General features: G+C 35.6%; 1 protein-coding gene across 1 annotated transcript; it reads right to left on the bottom strand.

Moving 5' to 3' along the window:
• Nucleotides 1-3777: 3777 nt before the first annotated feature.
• On the bottom strand, nucleotides 3778-5283 carry LOC113334586. Its single transcript, XM_026580807.1, has 3 exons — nucleotides 4754-5283; nucleotides 4455-4598; nucleotides 3778-4261 (listed from the first exon to the last, which is right to left on the bottom strand). The coding sequence occupies exons 1-3, from the start codon at nucleotides 5281-5283 to the stop codon at nucleotides 3778-3780; spliced, it is 1158 nt and encodes a 385-aa protein (XP_026436592.1).
• Between the last annotated feature and the right edge of the window lie 11891 nt (nucleotides 5284-17174).

Raw genomic sequence — 17174 nt, 5'->3', positions numbered from 1 at the left:
GGATGAACACAAGGAAGATGATGAGATTGAGTAGGAGGAGGATGAGGAGGAGGAGGATGACAAGGTTGAGGAGGAGCACAAGGAAGATGATGATGATGGTGATGACAATGACAAGGAGGAGCACAATGAAGATGGTGATATGCATCATCATAATGATGATGATAATGATGATGGTGATGGTGATGACAATGAAAAGGAGGGTAGTAAGGGTGGTGATATGCATGATCATGACAATGACAAAGAGGGTAGCAAAGGTGGTGATGACGAGCATGGAACTGAATCTGAAAGGAATGAAGTTCCGTCTGAAACTCCTGAAAAGTAAAGGTACATCATCACTTTTTTTAAATTTGCAAGTCATTTCTTTTTTTATGTGTGTACATAGTCGTACACCAGTGTGTGAAAGCTAATACCTTTTCTCAAAACTTGAATCTTTTTAGCACTCCTTCACCAAAGACCAATGAGGCAAATGAAGAAGAGGATGGCAAGGATGGAACAAGCCAAGGAGTTGAGTTTGAAACTGGTAACAAGACGAGGTATATGTGTAGCTCGCATTTCTTCTCATTTTCTATATATGTGTACCAATATGTACACCTTAGTGATTTCTCATTTTCTAAAAAAAATTGCATTTTTTTCAGCACTCTTCTGCCAAAGGAAGTTGAAATCCCTGAAGGTCAAGAAGAGCATATGAACCTTAATGACCAGGATATTGCTCAAACTGATGAAATTGACAAAGTAGCTGGGTGTGGAGCTGCTAACAAGCAAAGGTATAAAGAAAATGATCTCAACTTATATATTTTATTTTGTTTTGTTTTCAGTACGTGTGTACAAGGATGTACACCTTTATGACTTCTTCTGAATTTGTGTACATACTTGTACATTGGTGTAAAACTCTGTACACCATTGAAAATTCTCATAAAAATTTCATTTTTCAGTACTTGTATGACAAAGACAAGTGTAATCAATGAAGATAAACAAGACCAAGTGAACCTTGATGACCAGAATGTGATGGATAGCACTCAAACAGTTGAAATTAATGAAGATACTATAATTGCAGCTGAAGCCATATGTCAGTTGGATCCTAAAAAAGTCCTTTTACTCACACAAGGAGAAGAATCACAGAATGAGACTTATACATCAATTGAGGACCTTCTAGATAACTTGTCTGAAACTATATTCGTGAAGCTTGAAAAAGGTTGTTACATAACGGCACCATCTGAAGTGAAGGAAAAGATGGAAACCCTGATCCGCCACGATTGTCCAAGCTTTGCATTATTGAGCCAAGAAGATCCAAAAGAAGAGTCGTCGCAAAAATCATTATCCAATGAAGATGTACGAGAAAGGATCATTGAAGAAGCAGTGCAGTTCATTAAACAAAATCCTAGTGAATTTTTTTAGCAGCCAAGAGGTAGAAGAAGAGAAGACCACTCCAGTGAGGACAAGAGCAGGGAGGATGAAGGAAGCAGAGATGTTGAAGACACAAGCCGCTGGCAAGTTGTCCAAGACACCACAAAAGAGAAATGCAAAAAGAAAGCTAGATCCTGAATTCACTGCCGAGGGTAAAACCAAACGAGTTGTGATAAAAGCAGATCCAAAAGGCAAGGGGATCAAAGTGGGACAAGAACCAGGCTATCCTTTCCCAATAAAGTGAAATGGAGATGTATATTTTCCTCACAATCCATTTCCAGATGTTCGTCTATCACCACTATACCATGCTAGCAACCAGGACAGGACAAAAAAAGGGTACAAAAATTCTTCGACTATGCAAGCATGGAGTAAGTTCACAAAACACCATGATTGAATCTTATAAAAAAAATTATGTGCACAACTTTATACACCATGTTAACATTTCCTTTATGTTTCCGCAGCTCTGTAGCTTGGCAACTAACAAGACTGGATGATCCAACAGTCAAGGAAGATATTTTGATTGTTGGAAGAGTACTTCGTGAAATGATGTTCAAAAAATATCTGGACCAAGAGGTACTCCAGTTTTACATCCATCGACGTAGAAGAGCACTTTTCAGAGATAGCATTCGTCATCCAGATGACAAAAAGTACCTGAGCTGTGAAATTATGAGTCCTACTGCATGTGTAAGTTTCTCAAAACAAATAAGAAATGTCATATATAGTTACTTTAATATTGTGTACATAGTTGTACACCTAATTGAGATGGCGTGTTCAATGTGTTTTTAGATTTCTTTAGCTATGTACATTGATATACACCAATATGAATATATGATTGACACAAGGTCTGTTAAGTGTTGATTGTTAGATTTATTAAGCTATGTACATAGATTACACCAATATGCATCTATGATTTGAACATGGTCTGCTAATTCTTGATTGTTAGATTTATATAGGTGTGTACATAGGTGTACACCTGTATATCATACATGGATATACGGTCTGTTTTCAGGCCTACAATGTTTGATTTGTTAGTTTTCTGATTAAAGTGCGCCTAATTAATTTTATTTTCTAACAAATTATTAATTGCAGTACTATGTCAATTATAATGTCACCAGCAAGGTGCAAAAGCTTGTGGTTGATTTCATACGAGACATGCCTGAGATTCTGGAAGTTCTTGTAATCCCTATCAATCACTCTACAGATCAAACGAGGATGGGATTTCACTGGTCGCTTTTGAATTTTGATTTCGAAGCTAAGGAATGGAAATGGTATAACTCGTTACACTCAGAAAATGAGCAGTCATATAAAGACGATGCAAAGAAACTAGCAGATGTGGTACAAGTGGAACTCAATAAGAAGAGAGCATTGAAGGGTCACCCACAAGATAGCATTGAAGGGTCACCCACCTATAAAAGATCACGAATTAAACATCATGACATGCCCTTCACAAGGAATCAACCCGGACTATCTTATATATACTTGTTACTTTATGAAACGAAGTATGAAGACAACAAAAGGTATGGAAAAAGGTCAGCAGAGGGCCGAAGACATTTGTCAGCAACTGAGATCAAAATTGGTGGCCAAGATGTTGACAAAAGTCGGATGGTATGAAAAGGTGTGGGATATAGCGAAGGACGAGGAGCATAATCAGTGGCGCAAGACTACAGGAAAGCAACCATTGAAGAGGAAGAAGAGTTTTTAATCTTCATTCAAGATCACTTTCTGAATTTCTTCTAACCATTTTTAATCTTCAGACAAATTTAAGTTTTCAACTTTCTGTTTAAGACTTATCACTATTATAAAGACCTTGAATTAATATTTTTTATTAGTTTCAATATTGATGTTTTGAAAATAGACTTGTGTCAGTACTAAAGTATGTATTACAGGTTAGGAAATATTAAGGTGTACATGATTGTGCACAGTTTCTGACAGAGTAGAAAATATGACAGGCAATGGTACAGGAAGGTGTACATAATGGTACACATGTACTAACAGAAACATAAAATAGAAAAAGTAATAACCTAGTATCAATCATTAAACAACAAAAATAAAAACTAATTACTGCATTAGAACTAAAAAAAAATGAATATTACTAAACAATATAAACTAGTAGCATCCATTGTACAACAAGGTGTACATAATGCTACACATGTAAAAAGACAGATAAGAAAATTGAAGTGCACAGGAAGGTGTACATAATGGTACACAGATCCTGACACTAATTATCCAAGAATAGAAAAATGAAAAGACATTACCAAAAGTAAAAACCAAAAAACATAGAATCTTTCAAACAAATCAAACATAATAAAAAGCATCAAGGCATGGGGAAGGTAGCTCTGTTGTGGTGACCAAGAGTGAAGCACTTTGTCCACATCATAGGCCTCTTTTGCTTCTCCCAAGCCTTCTTGAAACGCTGTTCTCTTCGTCTACCGGGGGGAGGGGCAAAGGAATAGGAAAAATAATCCTATTACTAGAATTATAAGACTGCGGCTTGTCATAATTGGGGATTGGCAAGATGATCTCTTGGTATTTCCTGTTGTACCATTCAGTGGTGAAGTATGGCTCAACAAATGAATAGATGTCCTCCCTTGTAGATTGAATGGCAGCACAAGCATGTGCGCAGGGAAAACCATTTACTTGCCACCTGTGACACGTACAAGTTCTCTCCAACAGATCTACAGAATGAGTGCGGGGAGACCTGACTTCATACAATCTTTCCATAGACTCAACAACAGTCCAAGTACGACCAATGTTGATGTTCTCGTTTAGTAAATCCTCGTATACGAGAGTGAGCCTAGTGTTAAAAATTTCAAGACCTTCTACCCTTGTCTTAGAATTCATCTGCATAACCTTCAAACTAAGATAATAAAAACACAAAACATAAAATCAAAACATGATATAGAATAAATACAAATAAAACATGTGTACAACAATGTACACACAGTTGCAGAATCACAGATATAACATGTGTACAAGTATGTACACATCAAGCAAATCCATGTGTGCGACAGTAAAAAATAAATGAATGAAACACTAAACATAAAACTCACAGTATCGCACTGAGAAGAGCAAAAGCAGGCAGCTTTTTGAACTCAAGAATCCAGTTATTGAATGACTCGGCAATAGATGAAAAGTGAGCAGCATATCTGCACACAGGAAAAAATGCATTTGCCCATTTCTCATTTGGAATGGTCCTGAGATAATTAGCAACATGTCAACAACCAATTGCATGCATGCCCCGGAAAGCTTCTTCAAAGTTCGCTGCCGTGTAAGAGTAAGCAGCTTTCTAAAAAAAAAATCAATAACGGCATTTTAATTCGCATCACATTTTCCAATAGGGAGATTGCACTTGATGTGGTAAAAGCAATAGCTGTGATATGAATCCGGAAATGCTCTTGGAATGCCCAGTAGAAGTCCTTCGTGACGATCACTAAGGAAAACAATCGGACGATCATCGACCACTTGTTGAAGATTATCCAGAAACCAAAACCAATTGTCTTTGTTTTCAGATAAAACAATAGCAAAGGCATATGGGTAAAAACCATCATTTCCATTGACACATGTTGCAGCCATCAAAGTACCCCTGAATCTACCAATGAGGAAAGTAGCGTCCAAGTAAATCATGGGCCTGAGATACCTATATCTATGCTTGCAAGCACCGAAACAGATGAAAATCCGCTTAAATCTTCCAGTTTCTTCATAAACTTCAAGTTTCACAAAGCTATCAGGATTAGTTTGCTCAATGGATTTCACATACCAATTTAAATGGCTATACGACTTCTCACCGTCACCATATTGATCTTCAAATACATCTTCTTTCCCTCTACGGGCATGGTGATACTTAATATTGGACCCATAAGTCTTCTTAAAGAGTGACATGATCTGTTTGGGTTTTAAAATGGGATCACCCTGTATACTATCAGCGATCAAATGCTTAACTAACTTGGTTGTCACCACAGGACTCTTCAACCTCAAACCAACATGACAGCTACAAAAAAAATAATCTGGAATAAGTAATGTGCACCACATTGTACACTTAATAAAATCTCAAAAACAACGACACACATGAAAAAAGAAAGCACATACCAAGCAAGAATATGAAATTTACACCACAAGTGCCACCCAAAAAGCCTACAATAAGTAATGTGCACCACAACGTACACCTAAAACAAGTCTACATATTAAAACCTAAAAATCAATAACATGGATCAAAAAAAACAAGTGAACACCACTAACCTGTGAATAACGTTAGAATCTTTCAGCACAAACCGAGAAATGTCACCATTCACAGGCCCAAAGTGAATCCTCCAACCACAACCATCTTCTTCGCACTTCGCAGTAAAACGAGTCTTGTCGTTTTTAAGAATAAGAATCTTGTAACCAGTACACATCTTGTATTGATCAACAACAATCCTTACAGCTTTAACACTACCCACAAATTCTCTACCAATATTGTCAAAAACATAACGTCATTCATCGATAATGAGAGGCTTGGCCTTGTCCGCGTCATAATCGACCACCCTTACAAGCTTAGGACTTTCACTTACACAAGAGTTTGAAGTACTAGCACCAGAACTACTTCTACAACCAGAATTAGAATGAGACAAAGACCTTGAACTAGTGCTACAACCTGTATGCTTCGGAATCACATCAACATTCAAATAGAAATCTTCTTTGTCCATCTGAATAACAAGAGCAACTAAACCTTGAAGTTGTATATCACCTTGTATAAAAACTACTTGATTAGTATCCATATAGGAAAAACGTATACTCAAAGGGGACAAAGACCTTCACTGCTTACATGCAAAATGCTTCAATTCATCAACGGTGATTAAAGTATTAACACGAAACGCAGAAGAATGTTCACCATGATTCAAAACAGCATGAACAAACTTCTCAAACATATTTGATACACCTACATATAACAAAATATATAATAATAGTTTCATATTCACATAACCTAAAACTTGAAGAGTGTACAGGAAAGTACACATTTAATCGAAGGCAAAAATCAAATAACAGTGAACTTCAAATCAAAACTATTCCATCGATTAATCGAAGATATAACAAAAGCTTTAGAATCTTACTAGAACACATAATTGAATAAACCAAAAGCATATGATCTAATATCAGTTCGATTTCATATCATGCATCATAACACCAATCACCAAAAAATAGTAATCAAAATCATTCCCCGAAAATCAAAAGCTAAAATACACCAAAAATCAAATCAATAACATACAAACAATAAGATGTAACAGATTGAATTCATATCATCAACTGATAAAATCAAAAAAAAAAACTAAATATCAGAAAAGAGATTCAACGATGAAGCAAAAACAGAACTAACCTGAATTTGAATTCCGTTAAATATCAGGAATTCGTGAAATCCAACATAACCTCTATGAAACTGTTAAATCGTTGTTACTTGTAAAGTTGAATTCTGGATCGATCTATCTCTGAAATCTGACTTCAAATCTCTAGTCCAAAAATAATCCCGCAACTACACTTTACCAGTAATCTGAAGTTGAATCGCAACCAAATTTCTCTCTGAAACTGTTAAATCGCCTACGAATTTCTTCTCTGTCCGGCTCCCTGTTTTGAACTCATGTTTGAGATCTGAAATTTTCGATTTCAAATCCTCGTTTTATGTATGGAATGGTCCCAAGGTTAGTTACGGGATATTGTAAATACAGGAAAATCGGGATCGGTCACAATTTTGGACTAACTCGTCCATATTTGGGTTAAATTGTTTGAGACATGGCTTTTTTGGACTAGAGAGTACTAGGCCTGAGATGAGAGGACTAAAGCGTCCCAAGCCAGTAACTTTGGGACTAAACGTCAATTTCTACAAAAGAGTTCACGTCCAAAGTTTGGTCGTGTCAAAACTCATGAGAATACCCAATTGGGCCCACCGCAAGTAATGAAATTCCAGCCCGTTAAGTCTTAGGCTTGCATTGTACAACTGTCGGATATAGAGAACTGACAGCATACCCTTTAGTCTTCCCACGGATGCATGAGTTATCGTGAGAAATATTTTTCCCTGGATTCTGTATTTCTCCCGTCAGATTCACGGATAGATAAGCCACCGTGATTTTTCAAACTTACGGAATTTTCAGTTTTATTCCTCGCTAACTCACGGACATACACCACTCCATGAAAATATTTTTCCCCTGGATTTTCATTCTCTACCACAGCCATCCACGGATACTCTGGTGATCGAGAGTTTCATAATCTTCTGAGTTTTCAAGCCTAAACCAATAGCTCCGCGTATACCAGGCTGTCCGTGAAAAAAATCTGCTTCTCCATCATTGCGAAACCCACCTCAAGCCTCAACACCACAACAACACTTCTTTTCGTCACTGCCAGCATCGTTCTCTGCCAAACATCATTCCTTCATTCTATCCTTTAACAGCACCCAACTCCATCGAGCCAACTTCCACTGTCAAACTTCGATAGCGTCATCAGTCTCCATCATCGTGATAACTCAACAGCACCACCGTAGCTTCCTTGCTATTGTCATCGTCACCATCAGTCAATCAATGGCAGCAACAACAGCTTACATCCATCGATCACCATTAAACAGCGAAGCACGGCTTCATGAACTGTTGGGAGATATATATATTTAAAAAACATAGTTTTGTAATATTATATCAAACTTATAGAATTAGTGTGGTGGTATTATTTTGGGCTCCCACACTATAGACTTGGGTTCAAGTCTCACCCCATGCATTTGGCTAAGTATATTATATATATCTATATTACTTAAAAAATCCGGGAGAGCGGGGCCTTGGGGTCTTGGGAGGTCTACTGATTTAAAAGTTTATTTTTTACAGATTTAACTTCTGATTTCCATAACGGTTTTTTGTCAACTTAATATTCTCAATTAAATTCATTAATTTCGATTTTATATTCTAGCCGTTTTATTACTGTTATGGAGGATTTTAAGTATGCAGTTATTATTGATTTAATTCTCATTAAACCGAATTGATTTCCTTTGAGTTATAAAAGAAAGTTTTTGGAGAAGATGAATTACTGAGTTTTTTCATCTATTTGTATTCTAAGCAAGTGTAAGATAGAGTAAGAGTTGGTTCGATTTCTCAAGGTGCAGAGAAATCGAACAAGAGAGAATCAGCTGTTTTATCCCATAGGTGTTCGACAAGTTTTTGACTGCCAGCACAATCAAGAGGCAGAGTCGCGAAATACCTTAAAGATAGCGACTTAGTCCGCGACTCAGCTGTTTGAGATTTATTTTGTGTGAATTTTCTTTATTGTTTCCAACATGAACTCTATTATTGGCAGCAACATCTCTATTCTCCATCACTTCCCATCTATCTAAACTCCATCGATCTCATGTCTGCTGAAAATCATCGTGATCAACCATCAGACCCTCACTGCATAACTTCATCAACTGCCAATGGAAGTAACTCAATCTTTCCTGCTCGTTATCCATCTTCCATCATTCCATCGTCACAGCTCTGCTCTCTTCATTGACAGTCAACATCTCGAGCTTCAATACACCATCCCTACTGCCAACTCCGTCGTGATCATCATCATTGATCCCAGCAGTTCCATAAACAACCAACAGCTACCATTGTTCTCATCACGAGCATCTTATTCTCCATCTACCATTGACAGCTTCACCTTTTCTTACTCGAGCTTTAATCATCTCCATTGACAGAAACCAACTCCATCGGACTCAACCAATCAACCACTCTTTCATCGCTGCCATCACCAGTATCACTGCCATGAATTACCAGCTAACTCCTCCTTCGAGTTTATCTCCTACGTTCTATCTCCGGCATTCATTCACTTCATCACAAGACCAGCTGATATTCACAGCAGCTAACTTCATCGTCGCTGCCAATCACCGTTGAACTTCCAAGCTTGAGTAAACCACGGCCATCAATGGCAGCTAACGTCTACTGGCATCGTCACATGAATCTTCCCTGTTGTCTCTAAGTTCTTCTTCATCACAAAACCACAGCAAACTCCAGTATAAATACGAACTGGTCGAGAATCCAAATATAACAGGGACGATAACTTCCCTGAACTGGTGTTACTGGTCGAGATAATAATAAGAAAGGTGCATTTAACTTCACAATTCAACTGTCTGTCAGAGGACTGACAACAGAATTCCTATTACGTGGCTGCCCTGAGTATAAACTCGGGTGCCTATATAAACTCTGTACAGCAACACTTTCTTTCAACCTCGTCTTGCTTCAAATGCATCTAGATTCTTCATAAAACGTCGGATAGACTCCATTCTTTCGCCGGTGTCTTTGTCTTTTCGCCCTCTTCACGATGATAACAAGAACTACTAGACTCCAACGAGTTCCATCTAGTCTTTGGCCCTTCTCAGCTTGCGGCTAACTTCTTTCTTTGCACAATTAAGTGCCGATTTACTTCTTTTGGATGATTCACCTAGCAAAATATAAATAACGGAAAACAAGCATAATATACAATAACTTGCAAGAATAAAAGCAATTATTAGCATGGATTCGACACTAAATATATGCAAAATATGCACTTAACATTTCTCAAAGATAACAATACCATGGGCATTGGACTAAATTTTTTTTGTCATGCAGGGACATGTGGGGCTGCAGTTTCAAAAGTTGGGATAGCATGAGATGAGCAAATGTTGTGGATGCAGTAAATGGGAAAGTTGGGTCTGTCAGATAGGAAAACAATACTATTATAAGTGATTGTAGAGTCCTGTTATCGAGTTTTCAGTCTTGGAAATGCACTTTTATGCATAGAAGGTCTAATGAAATTGCTAACTGTTAAGCAAAGAGAGCTAGATCGTCTAGTTTAAGTGAGTCTTGGTTATTGGTTTTTCCAATATGGTTAAAATCTCTCATTCTTGATGTGTTGATTTAGTCTACCCAATAATAAAAATCTCTTTCTTATTAACAAAAAAGAATACCATCGGATGATAATTTGCCGATCTAATACGACTAGCAATAACAAGTCTATCATAGATAGACCAGATCTAGTCGGATCCCAGCCAATAAAGGTTATGCACGAAGAAAATCACAAAGATACAAAATCAATAAGAAATATTTTTGTCTTCAAATCTCCAATCTTCTTCTATACCTGCACAACCAAACTTGATTCCAACTTATGATAGATCATGAACAAAACGGATTATGTTAAGAATGGATGATCACAAGTCAACGTCAGATCTAAAGACATATCTGAAATCTCTTGATCTAGTTTAAGTGACCTTATGTCAGAAGAGAAGGCTCTCAAGAATAATCAAACTAGGTTCAGTCAACAGTTAACAACCGTTAGTCAATCAAATCAATAATCAAAAACTAAAATAACAATGTATTTTAGTTTCCCAACAAAAGTATTATTAGACGCCTTTTGATCCCCAAAGTAGTCTTTAAACTAGTATATGTAAGAGATTTTACCTAATTTACTCTCATCTCCAAGATAGTGTACGAAGAATACTATTAGTCAGCTATAACGGTGACTACAAAGATGAAGTGCATGCCTTAGGATAAATTTGTAAGAAGAATAAACTCCACTATTTATAGACCAATGTAGTTTGGACACCAACAAATTTCCATAACTGAAAATATTCTCCACATATGCAACAAAGCATCTTAAATTTGGTTTTGTCTAATTCTAACCAATATCCAATTATATAACCGAAATCCCTCGTGGAAACAACTCAGTATTAGCTAGCATCTAAGAAATTAAATTAACTAATATATCTTCTAAAAATATGTTTTGCTTACTGAAAAAACAAAACATATACGTTCAAAAATATTAACAAAAAGATTCTCAAATAAAAGTGTTTGGGATCTCACCTTGAGTATCAAGGAATATCTTTGAACAATAAAATATATGATTTATGCACATGTTTAAATTACTCATTATGTTGACATTTTGAACTTTCATAATTTTTAAACACAATTTCCAAAATCATACAAACCCTAAAGTGTATGTGACTAGAGAAATTGGTTTTGCGCATATAGGGGTTGGTTCTACCATGACCCCCAATGTAGGTATGGATCGGCTCTACCTTGATTCACGTATAAGTTAGGATCGGTATTACCTTGACTCCCAACATAGGTAAGGATCGGTACCACCTTGACTCCCAAGATAGATAAGGATCAGTTCCATTATGATTCTCAAACATAAGTAGGGATTGGTACTTCTTTAGATCTTCAATGAAAACCGGTCCATCAATCTTGTCGATTTATTTCAACTGCGAACCAAGTTTGTAAGTTTACTTCCTTAAACTCATGTAATCAAACACATTTTTCTGGGCATGAAATCAATCTTAAGTTCGTTACATAATCTAGTAAATGTGACAAAGATTATGTTTATATCGCAATTACGGAGTTCAAAAGATAAGCAATATGCTTCGTAAATCAATATACCTAATTTGTAAAACAACTTGTATATTCTTCCTTGACAGTTTTATGATAATAAGATGATCAACTTGTATGTTATGTTTTCCATCTAAACGGCTTGAAAGTAAGAATGGAAACAAGTCAAATCTTGTATTACTAACCTCAAGTAGAAGGATGATGTCTTCGCTGATATCGACATGTCTTCAAAATAAACCCATCCAAGGTAGTGGGTAAATGGGTGCCTAAAAGATGCTAAAAGACCAAATTGTCATTATTTTCATCCAATTTTGAACCCTGGCGATTAAAACTAAAATATATCAGAACAATTTTCAAAACCTCTTTAAAACTCTATATGATGAAATCAAAAAAATCAAAAAAAAAAATCAAAATGAAATAAAAAAAAGAAGAAGAATAGGGGTTTTGAGATTGGGTACAAAATCATACCCAATCTTAGAACCTTATGATTCCACATTTTTATCAAAAGTCGGCAGGTATCTTTTTGTCGACCTTGCCGACTAGTTTTACTCGGCAGGGTATTTTTCTGTCGACCTTGCCGACTCGTATCAATCGGCAGGGTATTTTTTTGTCGATCTTGCCGACTTTTCATCTCTGAAATTAGCATTTACAGGGTTGTCACGATACTCATCCTTATACCTTGCCGACTATAGTTTAGTCGGCAGGTTATGAAATTAATACATTTCCGACTAATCATGCATTTGTAACACCTTTCTCTGTATGTCAAAAATCTTATAGTCGGCAGGGTATTTTTTTGTCGACCTTGCCGACTTTTCATACTTTCAGAATTGAAAGTGTTGACTTTTTCTGTAATTTTGAGTATGAAACCCCTCAGTAGCTTTGCAATCCCCTTTGTAGAAGTGTTTGGCTAGTGTGGTTTCATTTCCGTTACAAAGAAATCTCAAAAAAAAATCCTCAAAAATCATACTCCCTCTGTTTCAAAAGACCGTCCTCTGTTCCATTTCCGTCTGTTTCAAAATTGTGTCCAGCTTCTGTTTATAGGCGTATTTTTCAATGAACTCTCTATTATAGCCTTTAATTTTTTATATTCATAAATGCATATTAATGGGACCTAATCCAAAATATTGACGAAATTGTACAATTAAGGAAACAAATATATCATTCATTCTTTTTAAAAGACAATATATTTGTCTCCAGGAATTAAATTCCCTAAAGAGTTTATTAATTTTCCTTTTTTATTTCTTATTTACAATCCTCTTAACAATTTTATGCAGTTTTAATACTTGCATTTTTATTAGCATAAAATAGGTAAATAATTGAGGGTAATCAAGTAAAGTATTATGGTCTCCTTAATATTTTGACAAAGTCAAAGCAGATTGTCTTTTTGAAACGGAGGGAGTAACACATAATCCATGAGTTCAATCCAAATAATACCTAATTTGAGAATTTTAATTCAACTAATTAACTAACTAAATTGATTAACCTAAACACATTATTAGTATTAATTAAAAAAGGGTAGATTAGACATTTTGAAAATACATGGAGGGGTGTCCTGTTTTATTGCAAAATGACCCGGGTTTTGTCTCTTAGGTATATCCCAATTAATCTGGGTATACCCCAATCTCGTCAGGTTTTTCTTCTCATTCTTCATCTTTATCTTTTCCATTGATTAAAAATCCATTAACTGGTGGCTTTAGAAACCAATATCTGATTGATTTTAGTGTTTTATAGAAGTAGCAAGATCAATGATTATTTTTCTTCTATAAATCCACGATTGGAGTTCGAAAACCATTAGTCTCGTATAATTACCAGGTTAAATTTTTTTACAAACCCAAAAAAAAAAAAATCATAAGCCAATTGTAAACAAAATACCAAAACAAAATGATTATTTTTCATATTCATGATAATATTGTTATAACGCATGAAATTCTTCACTCCTTCAAAAGAAAAAAAAAACTTCAAAAAAAGGTCAATTAGCAATAAAACTTGATCTTTATAAAGCATTTGATAGATTAGAATAGTCATTCATTATAGTTGTGTTTAAAAAATTGGGTTTCTTTGAAGATTGGTGTAAGATGATTTATCAATGTATCAGCACGGTGTCTTACTTTGTTCTGGTCAATGGATCACCGGGTGAGACATTTCTCCCTGCTCGTGGCATTAGGCAAGGCGACTGCTTGTCACCGTATATCTTCATTCTCTGTATGGAGATTTTATCTCAGTTACTCCTTAAAGCTAAAGATGACAAACTAATTCAGGGCTTCAAATTCAAGAAAAATAGTCCTTCCATTTCTCATCTTTTTTTTGCAGATGATTGCATGCTGTTTTGCAAAGCTTCGATCACCTATGCTAAGAATATTCTTAAGGTTATTAATGTTTTTGCGAAGGTTTCAGGTCAGGCAATTAACTTTGAGAAATACGGTTTCATTACTAGTGGTAAAATGCATCATAGACACATTAAAATCTTATCTAAAACTCTTAACATGAAGTTTCTTTGTAACTCTGAAAAGTATTTAGGTACCCCTCTATTCATTGGTAAAGACAAGACTAATTCTTTTAATTTTCTCATAGAGAATTTCTACTCTAGATTGAATGCATCAAAGAAATCCAACTTAAATATAGCTGGAAGAACTTTTTTTACTAAGCATGTCCTATCTAGTTTATCTATATATCATCTGGCCTGCTTTCCTCTTCCGAAAACTGTCGCCAGTAAAATTGATTCAATCCAGAGAACCTTCTGGTGGTCCAAAAAGAATCCTAAACATGCGGCTATTTTCGCTCATGGGGCGATATTGGGAAATACAAATCTAGTGGTGGCTTAGGTATCAGAAAGTCTCATGCAACTTATAGGGTTTTAATCTGCAAGCTTGGTTGGAGACTGTTGAAAAATACAAATAATTTGTTTTTTCCTTCCTAAAAGACAAGTACTTTCCCAACCAGAATCTGTTAGAAATTGACAAGGCTACTGATTCTTCTTCTTGGATTTGGAAAGGCATTGTTAATGGTTTAAATTTCATTAAAGATAATTCTGTGATTAAAATCAATAATTGTGCATCCACTCATATTTGGAATTCTAACTGGATTCCAGGGTATAGTATCCCTCCAGTTTCTTTGCATCCTAGTCACACTAATTATGTATTTTTTAATGAACTCTTTGGTCATTCTCTTAACTGCTGGAATGTTTCCTTGTTAAATGATTTATTCTCGCCGGATGCAGTAACTAGGATTTGTTCCATCCCTATAAACCATTCTCAATGTGACTCTCTTATGTGGGCTCATACCAAAAATGGTAAGTTCTATTAAATCTGCTTACAGAATAAATATGAATGATTCTCCTTCTTCTGTAGATTCTGCATTCTGAAGAAAAGTTTGGGATACTGATTGTTTGCAGAAAATTAAGTTCTTTCTGTGGTATTTTTTTTGCGCATATGCTTCCTGTTAACTCCTTATTGCAGCTTTACAACCCGAATGTTGATGTTTCTTGTCCACTCTGTAATGCTCATGAAGAAACTATTATACATATTTTTATAAATTGTCCGGTAGTCTCTCATATTTGGTTTTGGGCTTTCCTTACAACATCTTATAACAATATATTTGGATTGTATTGATGATGTTTTTCTTTATTGGCATGATTCTGATCTGGTTTCTTCTCCTTTCAAAGTTTCATGACCTAGTATCGGTGCAGTGGTTTTGTGATGTGTTTGGAAATTGAGATGTGATGTGCTGTTTAGGAATGTCTCTATTGATATGAACAGAATCATTCTGGATATTAAGAGAATGATTAACTCATACATTGCTCCACAATGTGGCTCTTCTAAATGCAGAAGTGCTGTTAGGATTTCAGTGACTAAAGTGGATCATTTTATGTTTGTTGATGGTTCTTTTAAGGATTTTAAATTGGGTGCTGGTGTTATTTGGTGTGATGTTGCAGGAAATGTAAAAAGTTCTGGTCGCACTTTGGGTTGATTCCAGATGCAGTAGGTGCTGAAGCTGCTGCTCTATTTTTGGATATCTCTTGGGTAGAAGAGATGAATCTTCCCAAAGTGGTGTTTGTTAGCGATTGTCTCCAGCTGGTTAACTTTGTGAATGGAGACAGTTCTAATGTGGACTGGAGAAGTTTGTATATGCTTGAAAGTTGTCGGAGTTTAATTTCTAGTACTGTGTCCTTTAATCTTTTGTGTGTAAAGCGGCTTAATAATTCTCTAGCAGACCGACTTACTTGTCGGGCTAGAAAAAACAACCTTAAGGATCTGTGGGTCTCTCTTCCTTATTTTTTGAACAATCTCTCTAGGAAGGTGAACTTGAATGTAGTGTGTAATTCTCTTCTTTGTTAATGAAGTGGTGTGTTTCTTAGCAAAAAAGAAAAACCAAAACAATACTCGATATACACGATCAGTTTCATAATTCGTTCAGCAGGTTTATCATCTTGAATCTCAAAAGAATGGTATAAAAATAAAAAGAAGGATGAATATGGCAGTCGCCAAAACCAACGAAAGAATTTGTTTCCCTAATCAATTGCATCACTTTGAAATTGGGAATACTTGCTTTTACATCTTCCAATTCCACTTTTTCTTGATTTTTTTTCTTCCGAAGGAACAAGATTACTTCCTGATTCTATTAAAATAATAATAATTCATACATCATATTCAAATATATCAACCATGAAAAACATGAAAAAATAAAACGATTAAAATACATGGATTTCAAAGATAAATCTGATGATGCCGGAGGAATGGCTTGTGATTTAGTAATCTGCCATTTTAAATTGTCTTCTTCTCCATAAGATTTAAGTGTCACAATCGAGAGTAATTTGCGCAAAATATCGTTACCACAATCAATTTTGGTAGCCATTGTTCTTCACATAGATGTAAAATCATGTCATGCCGAAGTAGATTGCCCTGGATGAAATATCTGAGACGATTGATGCAATCGATTGAATCGCCACGAAGACTAAGGAATTCTTCTTGGAAATTATACAAGAAGTAATCTAAATAGCATATAAAAACCATTACAGGATAAAAGAAATACATACTAAAAACCTAAAATCGTTTTATAAAAACGATTGTTTTATTTAGAAGTAATATACATATAAGGGCTATTTTGTGTTTCCTTTCCTCCCAAAATCGCTAATTAATGTTTCCTCCCCAAATAAATTGAAATTAGTGTTCCTCCTCTCATCAAGTATTCCGTCCATTTTCCTGTTAGATGAGTCATCAAGAGTGTACACGTGGAAAAGATAAACACATGTCAGTAGAAATACCCGAAATACCCTCATATGCTAATATGATCCGACGGAAGTAGCTACACTGAAAACAATCAACGATGGAGTTTTACGATAAATGGTTTAGGAATTTATACAAACACCTTCCATGTGTGACTTCAGTAATGGAGAAAACTTCTATGTTGATTTCCAAACAGTTCTAT

This window comes from Papaver somniferum, unplaced genomic scaffold (genome assembly GCF_003573695.1).
Source record: "Papaver somniferum cultivar HN1 unplaced genomic scaffold, ASM357369v1 unplaced-scaffold_137, whole genome shotgun sequence".
NCBI lineage: Eukaryota > Viridiplantae > Streptophyta > Magnoliopsida > Ranunculales > Papaveraceae > Papaver > Papaver somniferum.
The sequence above is the reverse complement of the archived record's forward strand: the minus strand, read 5'-3'. Positions and strand labels throughout refer to the sequence as shown.